This window comes from Malassezia globosa (genome assembly GCF_000181695.2).
Source record: "Malassezia globosa CBS 7966 chromosome Unknown mgl_sf_6.1, whole genome shotgun sequence".
Classification (NCBI taxonomy): domain Eukaryota; kingdom Fungi; phylum Basidiomycota; class Malasseziomycetes; order Malasseziales; family Malasseziaceae; genus Malassezia; species Malassezia globosa.
The window spans coordinates 559,367-574,604 of record NW_001849866.1 but is presented as its reverse complement, the minus strand read 5'-3'; the positions used below and the strand labels follow the sequence as shown (position 1 = coordinate 574,604).

The window sequence follows — 15,238 nt, the reverse complement described above, 5'->3', positions numbered from 1 at the left end:
CTTTACCTCTCAGTCTGCGAGGAAGCCGTAGCAGGTTGTGGGAAGCAGCACGCCGACGCAAGTGTCGAGGCAACAGTTGCCACGCTCGGGCATTGGTCGAGGCACGGGCCTGCGCCATCGCTCGGTGAAGCGCGAGGATCTCAGTTTTTCGCGCAGCAACCAATTCTTCTACATCCAAATTAGGCCTGACAGGCTCTGTCGGTGATATTGTCGTCGATTTGTTCCTACGCACACGCTTCAGATCGCATACTGGCACTGGTGCGTCCGTGTCGGCGGCTCTTTTCATGAGGTTGGAAGCATTCCATTGCTTAGTCATATACCTAGTCTTATATCACAATTTCTAGGCCCGTGCCCCGTCAATCTATATCTCCTGCCAGGACAATAGATAAACCACACGTAGCCGTTCACCATCATGTTCAAGAAGCTCATTGCCAAAGCGACCAGAGACGAATCATCAAGCTCTACAGGAAGCGATTCAATGACATCCCCAGGGTTTCCGCAAGTGCCACACGGACAGATCAACCATAATACTACGAGCTCAGGCTTCTCCCAACATGGACAACCCAAACCCATGAACCAAGGAATTAACACATCTGCACCCATGGCTCATGCTTCCATGGGAAATGCTGCGACGCATTCTCATTTGAGTATGCACCAATCAAAGCAACATCCTATGTGGGCCCCTCCATTGTACGCTCAGCCCACCACGAAACACAAAGCTCCTAACCCGAGCTGCTCAACCATCGATGTGGCTGGACTTCCTGTCAATATATATGGACTCAATCATCTCACACCTCTTTCCGCTGGAAATGTTCCTGAAGTATGTATCTCCATTCACATGCACGGCCGGACTGGTTCTGCCAAAAATGAAGATGAACTTGTTCGCGAATTATGGCAAAATACTATCGGTGAGCGCCAGGGTCTCCAGGGTACAAATCGCGTGCGTGACTTTTTGATCGCCACGTTCGACCAGCGCAACCACGGCGCTCGCATGACAAACAAGCTGGGTCAGCGGACTTGGAAGGAAGGGAATCCAATGCACGCCGTTGATATGTATGGAATGATTCACGGCACAGCCTTGGATGTGTCGTTCCTTGTCGATATGCTCCCTGCCTATCTTTTTCCCGAGGGCGAACGAGTTGTGTCATTGTTTGCTGTCACGGGCAAGTCTCTAGGTGGTCATGCTGCGTGGCAGGTGCTTGCGCATGAGCCGCGTATTCAAGTGGGTGTACCCTTCATCGGCACTCCAGATTTTCAGAAACTGGTTGCTCAGCGGACGCGCTCTTCTGGTCTCGAAAATGGACCACCACAAGTACCTAACTCCCTCCGTGTGCTAATGAGACAGATTGATCCCGCTATGCAGCCACACAGTGAAGTAACCCCACTCAACCCCTTCTTCGGCAAGAAAATTTGCGTGTGCTCAGGTGAGGATGACAAGCTTGTGCGATGGTCATTTTCCGAAGAATTCGTCAAGAGTTTGGTAGTTGCACCACCAAACTCAGAAATTGCTCGATTGAGCCTGGAAGTTTTTGTGCAGCCTGAGACAGGGCACAAAGTCACTCCGGAAAGTATGTACGATAATGTTGTTATTCAGAATTTTCCACTCACACCTATCTAGTGCTTGCTCGTGGTGGCCGCTGGCTTGCGCAATGGGCTTTAGCGTATTGACTCTCCCAACATTAGCCATTGTGTTTATGGGAAAGTTCGATTTATTTAGTGAAGGCTGGATGTTCAAACCATCCTTTACTCTCTTCCACTGTAAACAATTTCTCTTCTAGTCTCGTATTCTCTTTTTCATTCTATTGTTCCCACTTATTTCTTTTACGCAGCAATATTCGTAGAGAATCCAAGGGTGCTGCTTGTATGTGTGCTTTTTTGAACTATGCGATCTTGGAAGCTGTCACAAACACATTTGCTTAATCAAATCCGTTTTTTATGAATTGAACCTGAGGTACAACTACATTTCTAGGACTCTTGATAAAGTCGATCCGCATAGAATCAAATAACACATTCTTAGAACACTCACAAGTCATGTTGGAACATATACGATAGACCAGACTGGTAACCACTTCCAAGCGTCTAAATTACAAATGCTGAACCCATGTCTAAATAATAATTCAATATCGACTCAAAGTGACTTCTCCGCCTCCATTTCTGAGGTACTGACGCACACGATTTGTTGCCACAAGATCGATGCACAGGCCTAGTCATACATCCAATTAGCGATCAATATGAATCCATCATTCTGCAGGGATTTTTTGGCCATTGCTCTTCCAGGTTTTGAGGATTTTGCCGTTACAACCCATTTGCAACAATTGGTATGCGCAAGCTTAAATGAATACAGAGTTTGCTCGGCCGCACTAAAGAGCTTGAGGCCAATTCAAACTGCAGCTAGGAGAGAAGCTACGTGTATCGGTGATGAATAGGGCAAAGCACGACCCACCCTACCACAAACCACGCTACCTGCAAAATGAATCGAAGCATCGGGCATCTCAAGCATGTGTGGTATCCCATCTCTATTCGTATAAATAACGGAATCATTCATCATATGAAAATGACTTGTTCCGGACAAAAAAAGTTTGGTTTCGATGTAATACATGCGGAAAAGTTGATCGTGACAAAACTTTGTTGAAGTCACACTTTCACACTTTGGTTTACCGGTTCCTCCAGAAACAACGCTACAATCTCAATCGTGTGCATTAAAAACTTGTACTGAATACGCTAATTTTTTTTGCCTGCAATAAAAATCTCAAGCGACTATGTGCTAAAAAACAGTAAATTGATTCCATATCCTAGAGCGTAATTGTCGTTCAGAAACAATGAAATAATAAGCTCAAGTAGGATTCATGGAATGCCGATGTTCTAGGACTTTGACAACGTTGACCCTGTATTATGCTTTGAGGATGACGAAAATAATTTCTATAACATCGTGTTTTCCTTGAACAAAATAGAACTCCTGAGCTACTCAAGCACACTACCTCCTCTCACGTCCGACATAAATCAATAGTATATCAATAGATGGTATGGGCATTGCAGATGTCACTTTGCGTCTGAATCGGCAACTTTATGTTAGTTGCAATAGGGGTCTAAATGCTGCGTTTTGCACGTCGATACAAAGTGTGCTTATTTTCCCAAGCTCTGTCTTAAGGGTGCGTCCTATTACCAGCACTGACTTCTCAACTTGATGCAATGAAACAAGAATAGTAATATGTCACAAGCCCATTTATCCACGGCTCATTAATATGCAATAAAGATTGAACTGGTTATGATGCGAGCGCTTAAAGTTCGTGTTTGGATGGATCGAATGATTCGCGTAACTTGCACACTCCCAGTACTTATTTACATCTCACACGTGAGTAATTTATCAGAGATCAGGGGTCTTAACTTGGCGTACGTGCACCGGATATCACGGAATAGCATGGTTTACGGGAGAGACCACGTGGTCTACGTGCCACGAATTCGTCGACTCAAGTTCCGTGTTGGGTCAAAGTCCACTCGCAACGGACAATCAGTGGAGGGCCTGCATAAGGTTTTTCCAAAATCGGTAAATGAGACAGGATGTTTATTGGCCACGTGGCAGCCCAACATATCTGTTGTTTCCGGGTTGCCCTGGCGTAGTATTTGTCTTTGACCAAACACCATGTCGGAGCTGGTGCACAACTCACGCTCCACGGAAGGGCGTTTTGCGCACCCTTCGTTGGGTCGTTCTCATAAACACATGAATGTATTTCTTCGCCCATTCGGTGAGGACAAGTCTAAGGTACACGATGATGCGGATCTTGCCGCTGCCCGTAAGGCAGTAATGAATGCTGGTCTAGTAACGCCGAAACGTCGGACGAAGGCTAAAGCGACCGAACCATCTGTTCGCACAGTACGAACGACGACTGGATTACGTCGAATCGTTTCCGAGGATGCTCCCGTCCGTCGCACCCCGCGCAAATTCACGAACATGACGGCAGAGGCAATGCTTGGCGAAGTGCCGCACGCACCTGCTTCTGTGTTTGCTGTTGGTGGCCCTGCCGTCCAAGCAGTAGAGTTCAATGAGCGTAGGGACGGTGCGGAAAGTGGATACAAGTCGTCTCGCTCCGAAATTGCTCGTGAAGAGGCGGCCCGCATCCATGCACGTCGCTTCCGTCGTGAGCGTGCAAACGCTGATGCGATCGCTGAAAGAGAGGCCCGACGTCTTGCTGAGGAACAAGAAGAAGAAGAGGAGCCAGAACTGGATGTGGAAAAGGCAAAGCCTAGGGGCAAACGACATGCAGCTGCCTCGAAAGGCAAGTCGATGTTCATCGAAGATGATGCGCCCCCGCCATTGCCTGAGAAGGATCTCCCTAGCATCGAGCCGTCTCGGTCTTACCTGCCTCTGTTATCTACTGGAACGAGTTCCTTCCCTACCTCTGTGAGTCAAGGCTCTCTGGATCACAGCAACTCGAAGCGATACGCGTCTCAGCCATTGAATTACATGTCTGACTACAGCACAACCAAAGTGAACGTGCCTTCGTCTACGAAGGCTTCGAAAGAGACAAAGTCTAGCTTGGCAGGAGCTGCTGAACGCGACAACCTCACTCCTGCGCAGTTCGCTGAAATGGCCATGGCAGACTTTAGCACTGTGCGCACAGGTTCGACTCTTCCGGACTACCTATCTCAGCGTCCAAGCAAGACTTTGTTCGAAGAGAAGCCAGATCTGAAAGAAGCAGGTACTGCTGCACCCATTTCTCAAGAAAATGTTGACGCGCCAAAGCACAGGGAACCTGGACAAGGAGAGGCCGAGGAAGCGACTGAGAGTTCTGGTGATAAAGAGGTTTCATTGCTGCCTGATGTCTCAACTGTGTCTGATGCCGCAAGACTCAAAGAGGAAAATGTGGCTGAGGTTAACCGCAAGGAAGCAGAGCTTGCGCGCCAGGAAGCTATTCTGGCACGCTTAGAGGCCCAGAAAGCTCGCGAACAAGCAGAACAAGTCCGTCGTGAGGCCGAGCAAATACGGCGCGAGGCTGAAGAGGCACGCCAAGCTGCGATGGAAGCGAAACGCTTGGAAGCCAAGCTGCTTGAGGAAGCTAAGCAACGTGAGGAAGCCAGGAAAGCCCAAGAAATCAGCAGGGTAGAAGAGCTGACGAGAATTGACAATGCCAAGAGGGCTGAAGAGACCAGACTGGCAGAAGAGGCCAGGAAACAAGCGGAAGAGGCCAGGAGACAGGCAGAGGAAATCAAGCGCCAAGTTGATGAGGCGAGGAAAGCTGATGAAGCAAGACGAGCTGAAGAGGCTAAAAAGGCAGAGGAGATCCGTAAAGTTGAGCTCGTGAAGCAGCAAGAGGCAAAGAAGGTGGCGGAAGCAAAGAAGTTAGAGGAGTCAAGGAAAGCAGACGCAGAGAAGAAGGCAGTGGAGGCGAAGAAGCTGGAGGAATCGAAGAAAGCTGAAGAGGCAAAGAAAGCAGCGGAAGCAAAGAAGGCAGAAGAGGAGAGGTCAGTGGAAGCGAAGAAGGCGGAAGAGGCAAAGAAAGTAGAACAGGAGAAGGCAGCGGAAGCGAAGAAGCTGGAGGAATCGAAGAAAGCAGAAGAGGCAAAGAAAGCAGCGGAAGTGAAGAAGGTACAAGAGAAGGCAGCAGGAGCGAAGAAGGCAGAGGATGCCAAAATAGCGCAAGAGGCCAAGAAAGCTCAGGATGTCAAGGAGGATCAAACAACCAGGACCCGGTCAACGCCCGGCAAATCAGCTGCCGCAACTAGCTCCGCCGCCGCCAAGGACACAGCTCCGTACATATCTCCTTCAAAGAGCTCGAGGATGCCAGAGTACCTTCGGGTTAGCCTTTCGAGCCTTGTTCGCAAGCCAACGCGTTCGAAGCTAAGCGAGAAGACGCCAGACTCTGCACGTTCTCCGTCTAAGTTTAGCCTGACTTCAGCACGATCGCAGCAAAGTCTTCCGAAAGTTAGCCCTTCGATGTCTGCGCAGACACCTGCTGCTACGAATGATAAAAACACGCCGAAGACGATTGCTTCGCCTGCCGAAACCGGCCCAATGCCTCCAAAGAAGGATGAGGGTCTCACACAGTCACCAACACCCCAAGTTTCCAAGCCTACAAGTCCCATGTCTGCAGTGAATGAACCCAAGGTGCTCAAAACGGACGCGGTGTCTCAACGTGCTGCACCCCAGACGGAGGCTGTGTCTCCCACGAAAGATGTCGTAAGCAAGCCAGTCACGTCTCAAATGGGAGCCGTGCCACCTAAGAAGGACGAGGAACCTGTGTCTCCAACGCAGCCAATTCCAAAAGACACGTCTTCAAGCGCTGGAAAGCCAGAGCCAGTGTCATCTAAGGCGAATGCTGTCTCTTCTCCCGCTCAGCCCCAGCGTGTTTTCCCTAAGCTGGAGATTGTTCATGTGACACCGAAGGGTGCACCAAAACCGGCGTCATCTTCGACAAAGGTTACATCTGCCTCAAATGTGGGACCTGGTGACAAGGTGCCGCTCCCGGGAACTGTGCGCAAGTCTCCCAGCAACTTATCCTCATCGATGTCGATGCCATCGATGTCTTCTCTCCCTAAGGGTGAAATGTCGTCTCGGTATGGTCTGTTTATTGTCGGCGATGCCCTGGGCAAGCCGAAGCTGGCGGAGCCGTCGAAGAAGCAGCAGGAAGAGCAGCAGCCTCAGGCTGCAACGCGCGAGCCATCGGTTGCTAGCGCGTCTGTTAATAATAAGGAGCTTTCGAAGAGTCCACTTGTCAAACCCGAAACGCGTGAATCTTTGTCTTCCGGTGCATCGTCCGCGTCAAAGGCATCCCCCGCTATCCCTAACATTGAGCTTCTTAGGCTTCAGACGGCATCAGACAAGCATGCGGACTCCAAGCCTTCTGGTTCGGAGTCCGAGCCCCCCACGAAATCCGCTATTTCGAAGCCTTCTGACAGGAAGCCTGTTCCCCCAGTCAAGTCGGACGATTTTGAGCGTTCTGACGTCAAGCCAGTGCCTCCGTTTAACATGGACGATAAGAAGCCATCCGAATCCACAGACCGCGCACCGAGCTTTACTTCCGACTCTAAGGCTGCTCCAGCTATTCCGAACATTGATCTGACGAAGCAATTCACAGTGTCAACGGCGGCATCCAGTGAGCGCGCTGATGGACATGCAAATGAATCTCCAATGCTCAAGGCGTCGGAGTCAAAGCCTGTGCCATCAGTTTCCTCACCGTCGAAGTTTTCGGGTCCAGCTTGCACTGAGGAACCGCTGACATTTTCGACGGCGGACTCTAAGCTAGCGCCACCAATTTCGTCGGCGGACTTGTACAACTTGCAACGTCGAGAGACTAATTCAGGTGAGACGAGCGCTGTCCCAGTGACTCGCTCGGTTACTGAGGCTGATCTATCAAAATCGCCGTCTGTGCCTGCGTATTTGTCGAACAACTTGGTCTTGGCTAAGCCTGCAGCTCAATCGGACATCGGTGAAATCGACGCTCGTAAAACACCAACCGCTGATTCAAAGGAGGCCCCGAAGTCACCTTCAGCTGTGCCATTGAATGAAGAGTCCAAGTCGAACAACTTTGCAAGAACGTCATCGCTTACTGAAACGAAAGAACTTGAGAAAGCGCCTGAGCCATTTACAACTTCCTCGGCGAATCCTGCCGGTAAGAAGGCGAGATCGGAAACGGGAACCGAATCGAAGGCGCCAGTACCCCCAGTGAAAGACGAGAGTCCAAAGACAGAAGTCGCCAAGTCGCGCGTGTCTGAAGCAGAAGACAAGAAGAGTACTGAAGACAAGGTGACTGAGTCCATCTCAGAGTCGAAAGAGAAAGGGGAAAAGACTGAAAAGGCGTCGGAATCGGAAGCTCCTGAGGGATTGTTGAAGGATGTCAAGTCAGTGACAAGTAAAGTGTTGTCATAATGCCTATGCTCTTGAAAGTGTTGAATTCGCCTAATCTGCACCCGAAGTTTGCAGCAAGGTCTACTTTAATGAGTACACAGAATTCAGTTCAATCTTTAAGTTCGTTCTAGTTCGTATGAAAAAAATATGATTTCTTGCGCGTACGGAACGACGATCCATGTTTAATTCTCATTTCTGCTTCCTTCCCATAACCCTACATAGTCAATTCCAGCTTCAGCAGGAAGTGGGCCTTCTGCACTGCGGCGGGCTTTAAAGCGCATGCCGCCCTGTTTGCGTGAGGCTACCTCATTACTAGCCCGGCTTTGATGACTGCTGGCGGTAGCCACAGCGTGATGGGCAGATGCGTTCAAGTCGCGTGTCTTTTCCTTTGGTTTCACTGCTGCGCTGCTTCGTGTTTTAGCCGTCTGAACCGTAAGTATATACTATACGTACAGGCTTTTTCTTGTAAAATTTCTTCTCGTCAGTAAAGAAATTGAGAACATACCGCCGATCGACCCATGCTGCCGACACAAACAAACTCGGATTCAGCAGAAAAAACCACGCCAACCTTGACGCCGCGATGTGGGAGGAAATATATTTAGGTTCGCAGTGTGTGCTCCAGTGACGAACGACAGCCTCATGTGGAGAAAACATGTTCGTCACCTCTTTGCTTCGTCCACGACCGTCAATGTGTCTGCCTGGCGTGGCCAGGTCTCGCATGGTGGCCATTGGACACGCAAATCACGCAGTATCCATCCTGTCTTTGAAACGAGTGTGCGGTTCACGTCTAATATCACGCTCATGCATATGGCATCAGCCTATGGAGCAGACATTGCCTGCAACTCCTGATACCTACCTTGCTTTGCGTGCCTCACCTTTCGAGCTTCACACATTACCGGTGACGTCGTTTGAAGCACTTATATATGATGCAGGGCGCTCTGGGTTGTCAGGCCTACTTGGACGCATCATATCCGATGTACTCGAGCATCGTGCCGCTGATGCAGAGACAGGGCGCCAGGATCAGTTGCTACTCGCATTGTTAAATATGGCCAGCACCTTTCAAAAACAAGTGCCAATTGCACCAGATATTATCGTGCAGCTTGCGTCGCAGTATGTGCAAAACGCAGGCGTCAAACACATGCCTGCGCACCTTGCGGCTCATATCATGCGCTGTACGCTCGGACTTCCAGAGCGCACAACCGAGCAGCATGAGCTGGTGTTGAGTTTATTCAAACATCTAGCTAACACAGCTGAATATCCACTGTTGGAAGAGGGGTTACATGTGATTGAATGCGTCATGCGCGATGATACGGTCTGTCTTACGACGGTGATGGGTCTTGTGTCGCAAACCGCGCATGTTGACGGCGAACGGCTCGGCGAACATACTTTAGAACAAGCGCGTGCAGATGGTTTTGCTTGGCGTCGATGGGTGCGTGAGACAAGTGGCTGGGTAGGTGTGAATGACCTTTTGCATGACAAAACAGATCTACAGACTCATGCATTGCGCATTTCAATATGGTCGTTGTGTTGTCGCGCTTGGATTCGACTTAATCGCTCATCGCGTTTTCGTGACTCACTCTGTCACCTTCGCGCTACATTCAGCTGTGCTACGGAGGCAGTCACTGCCGGAGCTGTGTCACAGGCACCACCCAGTATGTTGGTACTAAAGGGTTTGTTGCAGGCACATCTCGTGCAGTTGGCTGGCATGCATACAGCCAATGCTATCAAAACAGCTCTTGTTTCGATTCAGCATGTACCGCCTGAAGAAGTCTCGCAACTTACGCCGCGGGTCATCCAGACCCTTTGCGAACGTGCTATTCAATTGGACGAGACTCGCACTGCTGCGTTCATATTGCAGCATTATGTATCATGCGCTAATCGAGTATTTGGAAACACACAGCTACTGACGCAATTCTTACGCGGTCTGCCTGATCAGCTTATGCTTGCCATTCTGGAGTACCTCGCTCATACAGCAGCCATGACCGAAGCCGCAGAATGGGCGAAGCTTATTGTCGGCCGCATAGACGATTTGCACATGGACGCACGTCCTGAGCCACTGCGCATTCGCTGGCTTGTTTGTTTATGTGCACTTCAATTGTCGGACCAAGCCCGCTGGTTGTATATGCGATGGACTGGCTCCTCAGGGGAACCTCTCGATAACGATATTCGTGCGACTTGCCAGAATCAACATACATGTCAGGCTTCTATGCGCAACGACCATTTTCTTGCTCGTGTGTACGAAGTGCTAGGTCCTGTGGAGTCATATCTATCAAAGGATTCAGAAATACCCCCTCCGCTGGACAGCAGCGTGCCTGGCTCTCCCCCATGCATCTTGGTTTTGGTGCGTCACTTTGCAAATGGCGTGGACGCATCATTTGCCCGTGCTGTTCGCGATGATTTTCTTAAAGTGGTTTACTCAGGACGTAGCAGTCTGCCAGAACATTACCATCTGACTGCTCTCATGCAAGCATCGTTTATGCTCGGTGATACACAGGTGAGTTTGCGTGCCTTGCGAACCTTGCAATCGTGTCAATACGAGTTGGATAGCAAGGATGTATCTGTATTGCTTCGGGGCATAACAGATCTAGCACCTGCTTTGGGCTTGTCATTGCTTGCGGAGGTTCCTCGTCAAATGCGCCAGAACCCCCATCTGTATGCTGTGGTCATGGCGCGATGTATTCGTGCACATAAATTAGACTTGGCTGATCGCGTGTATGACATGGCTTGTGACCTAAACATTGGTCCACAGCTTGCTGCTAGTGCACCTACCGTTTTGCTTTCTTGCTCTAGAGACCGTCCGCCTTCATTCGTGCACCGAACCTTAATGATGTTACGCGATGGTTGGCAACCTGAGTATCATTTTTTGAATTGGATCATTCGCACAGCTGCACGTGGGATGACCCCTCGGGATGCTCGTTCTTCCATCGTACGCTTTCGTGTTTCTCGGGATCAGGACGTTGCTGCAGCTGTCAATTTGTTTTGCCACGTCGCTAAAAAACGCGAATATGTGGACCCACCTACTGCCCGGCTTGTTCTGTTCCAGATCGTGCTGCTAGCTCGGCGCCATGCGCGGCGCGGATCACTGTCTCTAGCATCAACATGGAGATCGCGTTGGATTTCTCATGTTGACAGTGTAATGAAAGCATTGTTCGCATCGCCTATGCGCTTCGACCCATCGAATCCTCCTGATATCCAAAACGAAAGTATGCTGAATTACTATCCTGAAAACACTTTGCCTCTTCCGAGGTCTGTCGTTAAACAAGCAATCCTTGCATATATGAGTCTACACGATCAGCGGGGTGTGCAAGATCTTTTTACTTGGATTAGAAAGCACGGGATTTTGCCGACCGACATTCTTGCGAAAAACGAATATGCAAACTTCAATGCATTGCTGCAAATTCCTTATCCTGAAAATCACGACACGTCAACATCACAGTGGCTTTCCATTTGATACCCCTCTCTTGTATAGTTAAAAAGGCTTTTCCACAAAGCCGTCTTATTCATAACGCAGGTATTTCCTGTGAAGCAGTCTTACGGCTTTGATAGCATAACGAACTGGGGCAGTTCTGTTTCCCAACTACCATTGCCTCAAGGATGGACGAACCTCCACTTCATCAACTACATCTCCACTGCACGTAGATCGCTCCTACCTTACGGACATTGTGTTTTACACTCGTTTGACGACATCAACATGTCTGTATTTTCACGATCAGCCGCACGGGCTCGTGTAGCACAGCGTCGTTTTTATTCAAAAATGACACCTAGGCTTGTGGGTGCGCCACCTATTGCCCAAGCTTCCTCGGTACGTTTGGGACATGCATCGTGTGTAACACATAGCGTCCATTTGCTGGGGGACTCCTTGGTTTTTTTGCAGGGTTAAGTATTGCATCTGTGGCTGGATTGTATTGGCTTCGTCATGAATATTCCATCGCATCTGAGAGTGTAGTAAAAAGCAGTGAGCGACTAGCAGATGTCGCGCACAATGTACGTGGTCAGGGATGAGAGATATCTTCTATCATCGCATGAGCGGACGCGCTTACATGTGCAGGTGACCCATTATTTGCAACGTATCGCTATATTAGAGCAGCGAATGAACCATATAGAAAAAGTCCTTGTCACCCGCGACGAGGTCCATGACGCGTGGGATTCGCACCGAAAATTGTACTCGGACATGTTTGAAGAGACCCTTGCGTTGCGCGAACGTCTATGGAAGCTGGGTACGTTTGTCTTTCCTGCAATCCAAATTGACTCAATTTACAGAACATGACATGTTCGCTACGCGTACGCGGGCAAGGGAGCCACCTAACTGGGACAAACCGTTAGATCAAGTTCCTCCCATGCCTCCTGTGCGACTTGTTTAGTCTCATCCATAGCCATCTTCCGTCATACGCATATTTTTCCATTTATATGGCCTCCGCCGATTTGATTTTGACAGCCAAGATTCAGATGCTTTATAATGCACGTTTGGAAACTCTAAACACTTTTATTCTCTGCTGTCTGTTCCTTTGAACCCCACTGATCCTGGGGTCATATCCCTCAACGATTGCGTCAAATTTAGGCGACCATGTCGCCAGGACCGCGCAATCCGGAGCATCAGCACGACATTTTGCCAAATACATTGCTTGCTCTTGTTCCCGATCGAAAGCAACTCGAGCATGCGCGTTTGCAGCGTGTGGCTGCACGCCATCGCGAATGCTCGACCACAAAACGTCCTCGATTTGACTGCAAGCACGATGATACACTCGCCAGCAGTATGAGTTACGAAGCGCAGGACGAGAATTTCTTGCCGCGAAAACGATTTGCAACTGAGCCGACGCAGCGATATGTGCCAGTCACTCCCAATGACCGCTTCTGGAGTGGTGCTATCAAAGTATGTACCAGTCACACGAAACTCACAAGCACAGGCAACCTATAATCGTTATGCTCGTGCATCTCGCTCTGGGACTCGCCTTGACCAAGTACTCTTGCCAGCAGCACCAAAAAATCCACATGGTTTGCAAAGGGTCGTGATGGCTTCATACGATGTCGAGATCGAATGGCTCGAATCATTGGTTCCTGAATCTGTACCGGTAACATACATTGGAAACCCACCGCGAGGTACTTCTACTGCTACAGTACTACCTGGACTGTATACAAATGATGCAAACATGAATTGGGAGATGTGTGTTCCACACAAACCACACGGACGAGCGTTACAACATATGAAGTTTCTCCTCTTGTTTTTCAATACACACTTGCCAAGTCGTTGTATCTACAGGCAACCTTACGAGGCTGGATTGGTCAAGATATGAAAATGTATGTTTATTACATGCTAATCTCAGATGATGTACATACAAGATTTCCCGCGACAAGGCTTGACTACGGAGGAATTGGATGCTGCACAGCTTAGTGCAAGGGGCAGCGGCGAGGAATTCTATCGGGAGTGGGAGCGTGTGCTTACTTCCCTCAGTATACCCGAATCACATGCCATAAGGCATGCTCTGCAGCAGTACCATTTTCGACGCGCGCGGGCACATTTAGTAGCCAGTTGGCCAATTACATCTGTTGCTCGCGGGTGGCATGACATTGAGCAGGCGGGACTAGGTCGTCTGGGCCGAGTTGCAAGAACTGTTTGTCCAAACGCACCGGTACCTGGAATGCGCATTGAGGCCCAGGGATCTTCTTTGGCCTCGTACGATCGACGATGGCTCGAGCACTTTTACCTCGTGGCTTGCGGGTATAGTCCGTCCAAGGTGGTACCTATAGCTTCGAAGCGCGCTGAACACGCCTCGCCAGAGTTTACACGTGTAACAGGCTTGTCAAACTGGCCGGCCATTCAAGTTTTATTCCCAACGCAGTCGTATGTCGAGCATGTGAGCGTCGAAGGCAGTATGGGTGGCGGCTGCTTTTTTGGCAAGCCCGAGGAGTTTCGTAAGCGTGGTCTTCGTTGCTTGTATGCACAGCCTGTCTCATCTCGAGGTCATTTGTTAATGCATGCAAAAAGTCTTTTGGTTACAAATCATGATAATTCATGCGGCTACGTATACCTTGGTAGCCACAACTTTACTCGTGCTGCTTGGGGCACTATCTCAGGCACACAGGCACAACCAACACAATCACTAAGTAACTGGGAACTCGGCATCGTGCTCCCTCTCACGGAATATGATGCGTGGGATGCTATTCCCTATAACCGACATATCGAGCCATACGGTGCTGACGATATTCCCTGGGATGCAAGTAATTTGTTGACGTGATATGTCCTCCGCTCGCCCACGATTTTATGTCGGTCGTACATTTTGCGTGCTGGAAGAGGGCCACATTTGTGGAGGGCAGGCAGGGTCCTATGCCTTTTCTGGTTGGTAGAAAGAGAGAAAGTTTGGGAGCCAGGCTGCTAACTTGGCTTGGGGGCGAGCCACGAAGAAGCTTGGTCTGAGCTCGCATTTGTGGGTTGGCGACGCCACGTACGCACACTTAGTTGATAGGCGAGCAGATGTCTACGTACGCTATAATGATGCTTGTTGCTTATTCGAAGGAATCTAGCTCTTTCCGAAGGCGAGGTCTACAGCCAGCCAGCAAATACGGGAGTTGGCTCGCATGAGAACACACAACTCGTCGCGGCAATCGACGCCCTAAAGGTATGCTAATCTGGAATCACTCACGAAAAAAAGCGAACAACCCACCCTGTGCGTATTGAGGACTTTGCTCTTGTTCATGGCCTCAATAGCTTGCTTGACCAAAACAGCACTTTGTTCCAAAGGTTTAAGCAGCACCCGAAAGTTCGTTATGATGAAAAGACGGACCTTTGGAGCTACAAGGTATGTATTCCTATTTGTTTTTCGTACAAATGCGTGAGCATGTCAAGAACTTCGCTAACCGTAGCTAGCCCGACTACGAAGTGCACTCAGCGGGCGACATTGTCTCACTTCTCCGCAAAAAGTACTACCATCCGTTTGCTCTTACGTCTGAATCTTCAGCTGCAGGCATGCGTGTGGCTGAACTGCGCGAATCCTATCCACCAGCACGAGAGGCCATTGAAGAGCTTGCAAATGAAAAGCCTGTTGAAAAACGGCAGGTCCTTGTTCTTAGAGGCAAACGCGATGGATCTATCAAGCACGTGTTTTGGAATCCCATCCAAGGTGATCTTGTTAAGCCCATTGACGATGAATTTAAGGAACTATGGCACAGCCTCAATGTTCCGAATGTTGTCGATCTCGCGACAGACCTTGAGAACGAAGGTCTTTCAGCAACCAAGTTGATCGAAACAGCGCCCAAAGCAACTTCACATTCTACTACAGCTGCACAGCGGGGTAAAAAGGGCAAGCGCGGCACAGCTCCACGAAAATTCAAACTACAGAACACCCATTTGAAGGGCGTCGATCTAAGCAGGGATTTCGTCAAGCCCGGCAACAACTAAGC

The 15,238-nt window shown here is 49.5% G+C and overlaps 6 protein-coding genes across 6 annotated transcripts; all 6 read left to right on the top strand.

The window, feature by feature from the left end:
• Nucleotides 1-412: 412 nt before the first annotated feature.
• MGL_2737 (uncharacterized protein) lies at nt 413-1,618 on the top strand (the record flags this gene model as incomplete). Its single annotated transcript, XM_001730303.1, has 1 exon — nt 413-1,618. The coding sequence occupies one exon, from the start codon at nt 413-415 to the stop codon at nt 1,616-1,618; it is 1,206 nt and encodes a 401-aa protein (XP_001730355.1).
• A 2,100-nt stretch (nt 1,619-3,718) lies between these two features.
• On the top strand, nt 3,719-7,864 carry MGL_2736 (uncharacterized protein; the record flags this gene model as incomplete). The annotated part of the gene is made up of 1 exon (XM_001730302.1): nt 3,719-7,864. The coding sequence occupies one exon, from the start codon at nt 3,719-3,721 to the stop codon at nt 7,862-7,864; it is 4,146 nt and encodes a 1,381-aa protein (XP_001730354.1).
• Nucleotides 7,865-8,663: 799 nt separating this feature from the next.
• MGL_2735 (uncharacterized protein) lies at nt 8,664-11,294 on the top strand (the record flags this gene model as incomplete). The annotated part of the gene is made up of 1 exon (XM_001730301.1): nt 8,664-11,294. The coding sequence occupies one exon, from the start codon at nt 8,664-8,666 to the stop codon at nt 11,292-11,294; it is 2,631 nt and encodes an 876-aa protein (XP_001730353.1).
• Nucleotides 11,295-12,407: 1,113 nt separating this feature from the next.
• Nucleotides 12,408-12,758, top strand: MGL_2734 (uncharacterized protein; the record flags this gene model as incomplete). Its single annotated transcript, XM_001730300.1, has 1 exon — nt 12,408-12,758. The coding sequence occupies one exon, from the start codon at nt 12,408-12,410 to the stop codon at nt 12,756-12,758; it is 351 nt and encodes a 116-aa protein (XP_001730352.1).
• Nucleotides 12,759-13,479: 721 nt separating this feature from the next.
• On the top strand, nt 13,480-14,076 carry MGL_2733 (uncharacterized protein; the record flags this gene model as incomplete). The annotated part of the gene is made up of 1 exon (XM_001730299.1): nt 13,480-14,076. The coding sequence occupies one exon, from the start codon at nt 13,480-13,482 to the stop codon at nt 14,074-14,076; it is 597 nt and encodes a 198-aa protein (XP_001730351.1).
• Nucleotides 14,077-14,312: 236 nt separating this feature from the next.
• MGL_2732 (uncharacterized protein) lies at nt 14,313-15,236 on the top strand (the record flags this gene model as incomplete). Its single annotated transcript, XM_001730298.1, has 3 exons — nt 14,313-14,320; nt 14,565-14,637; nt 14,706-15,236. The coding sequence occupies 3 exons, from the start codon at nt 14,313-14,315 to the stop codon at nt 15,234-15,236; spliced, it is 612 nt and encodes a 203-aa protein (XP_001730350.1).
• Between the last annotated feature and the right edge of the window lie 2 nt (nt 15,237-15,238).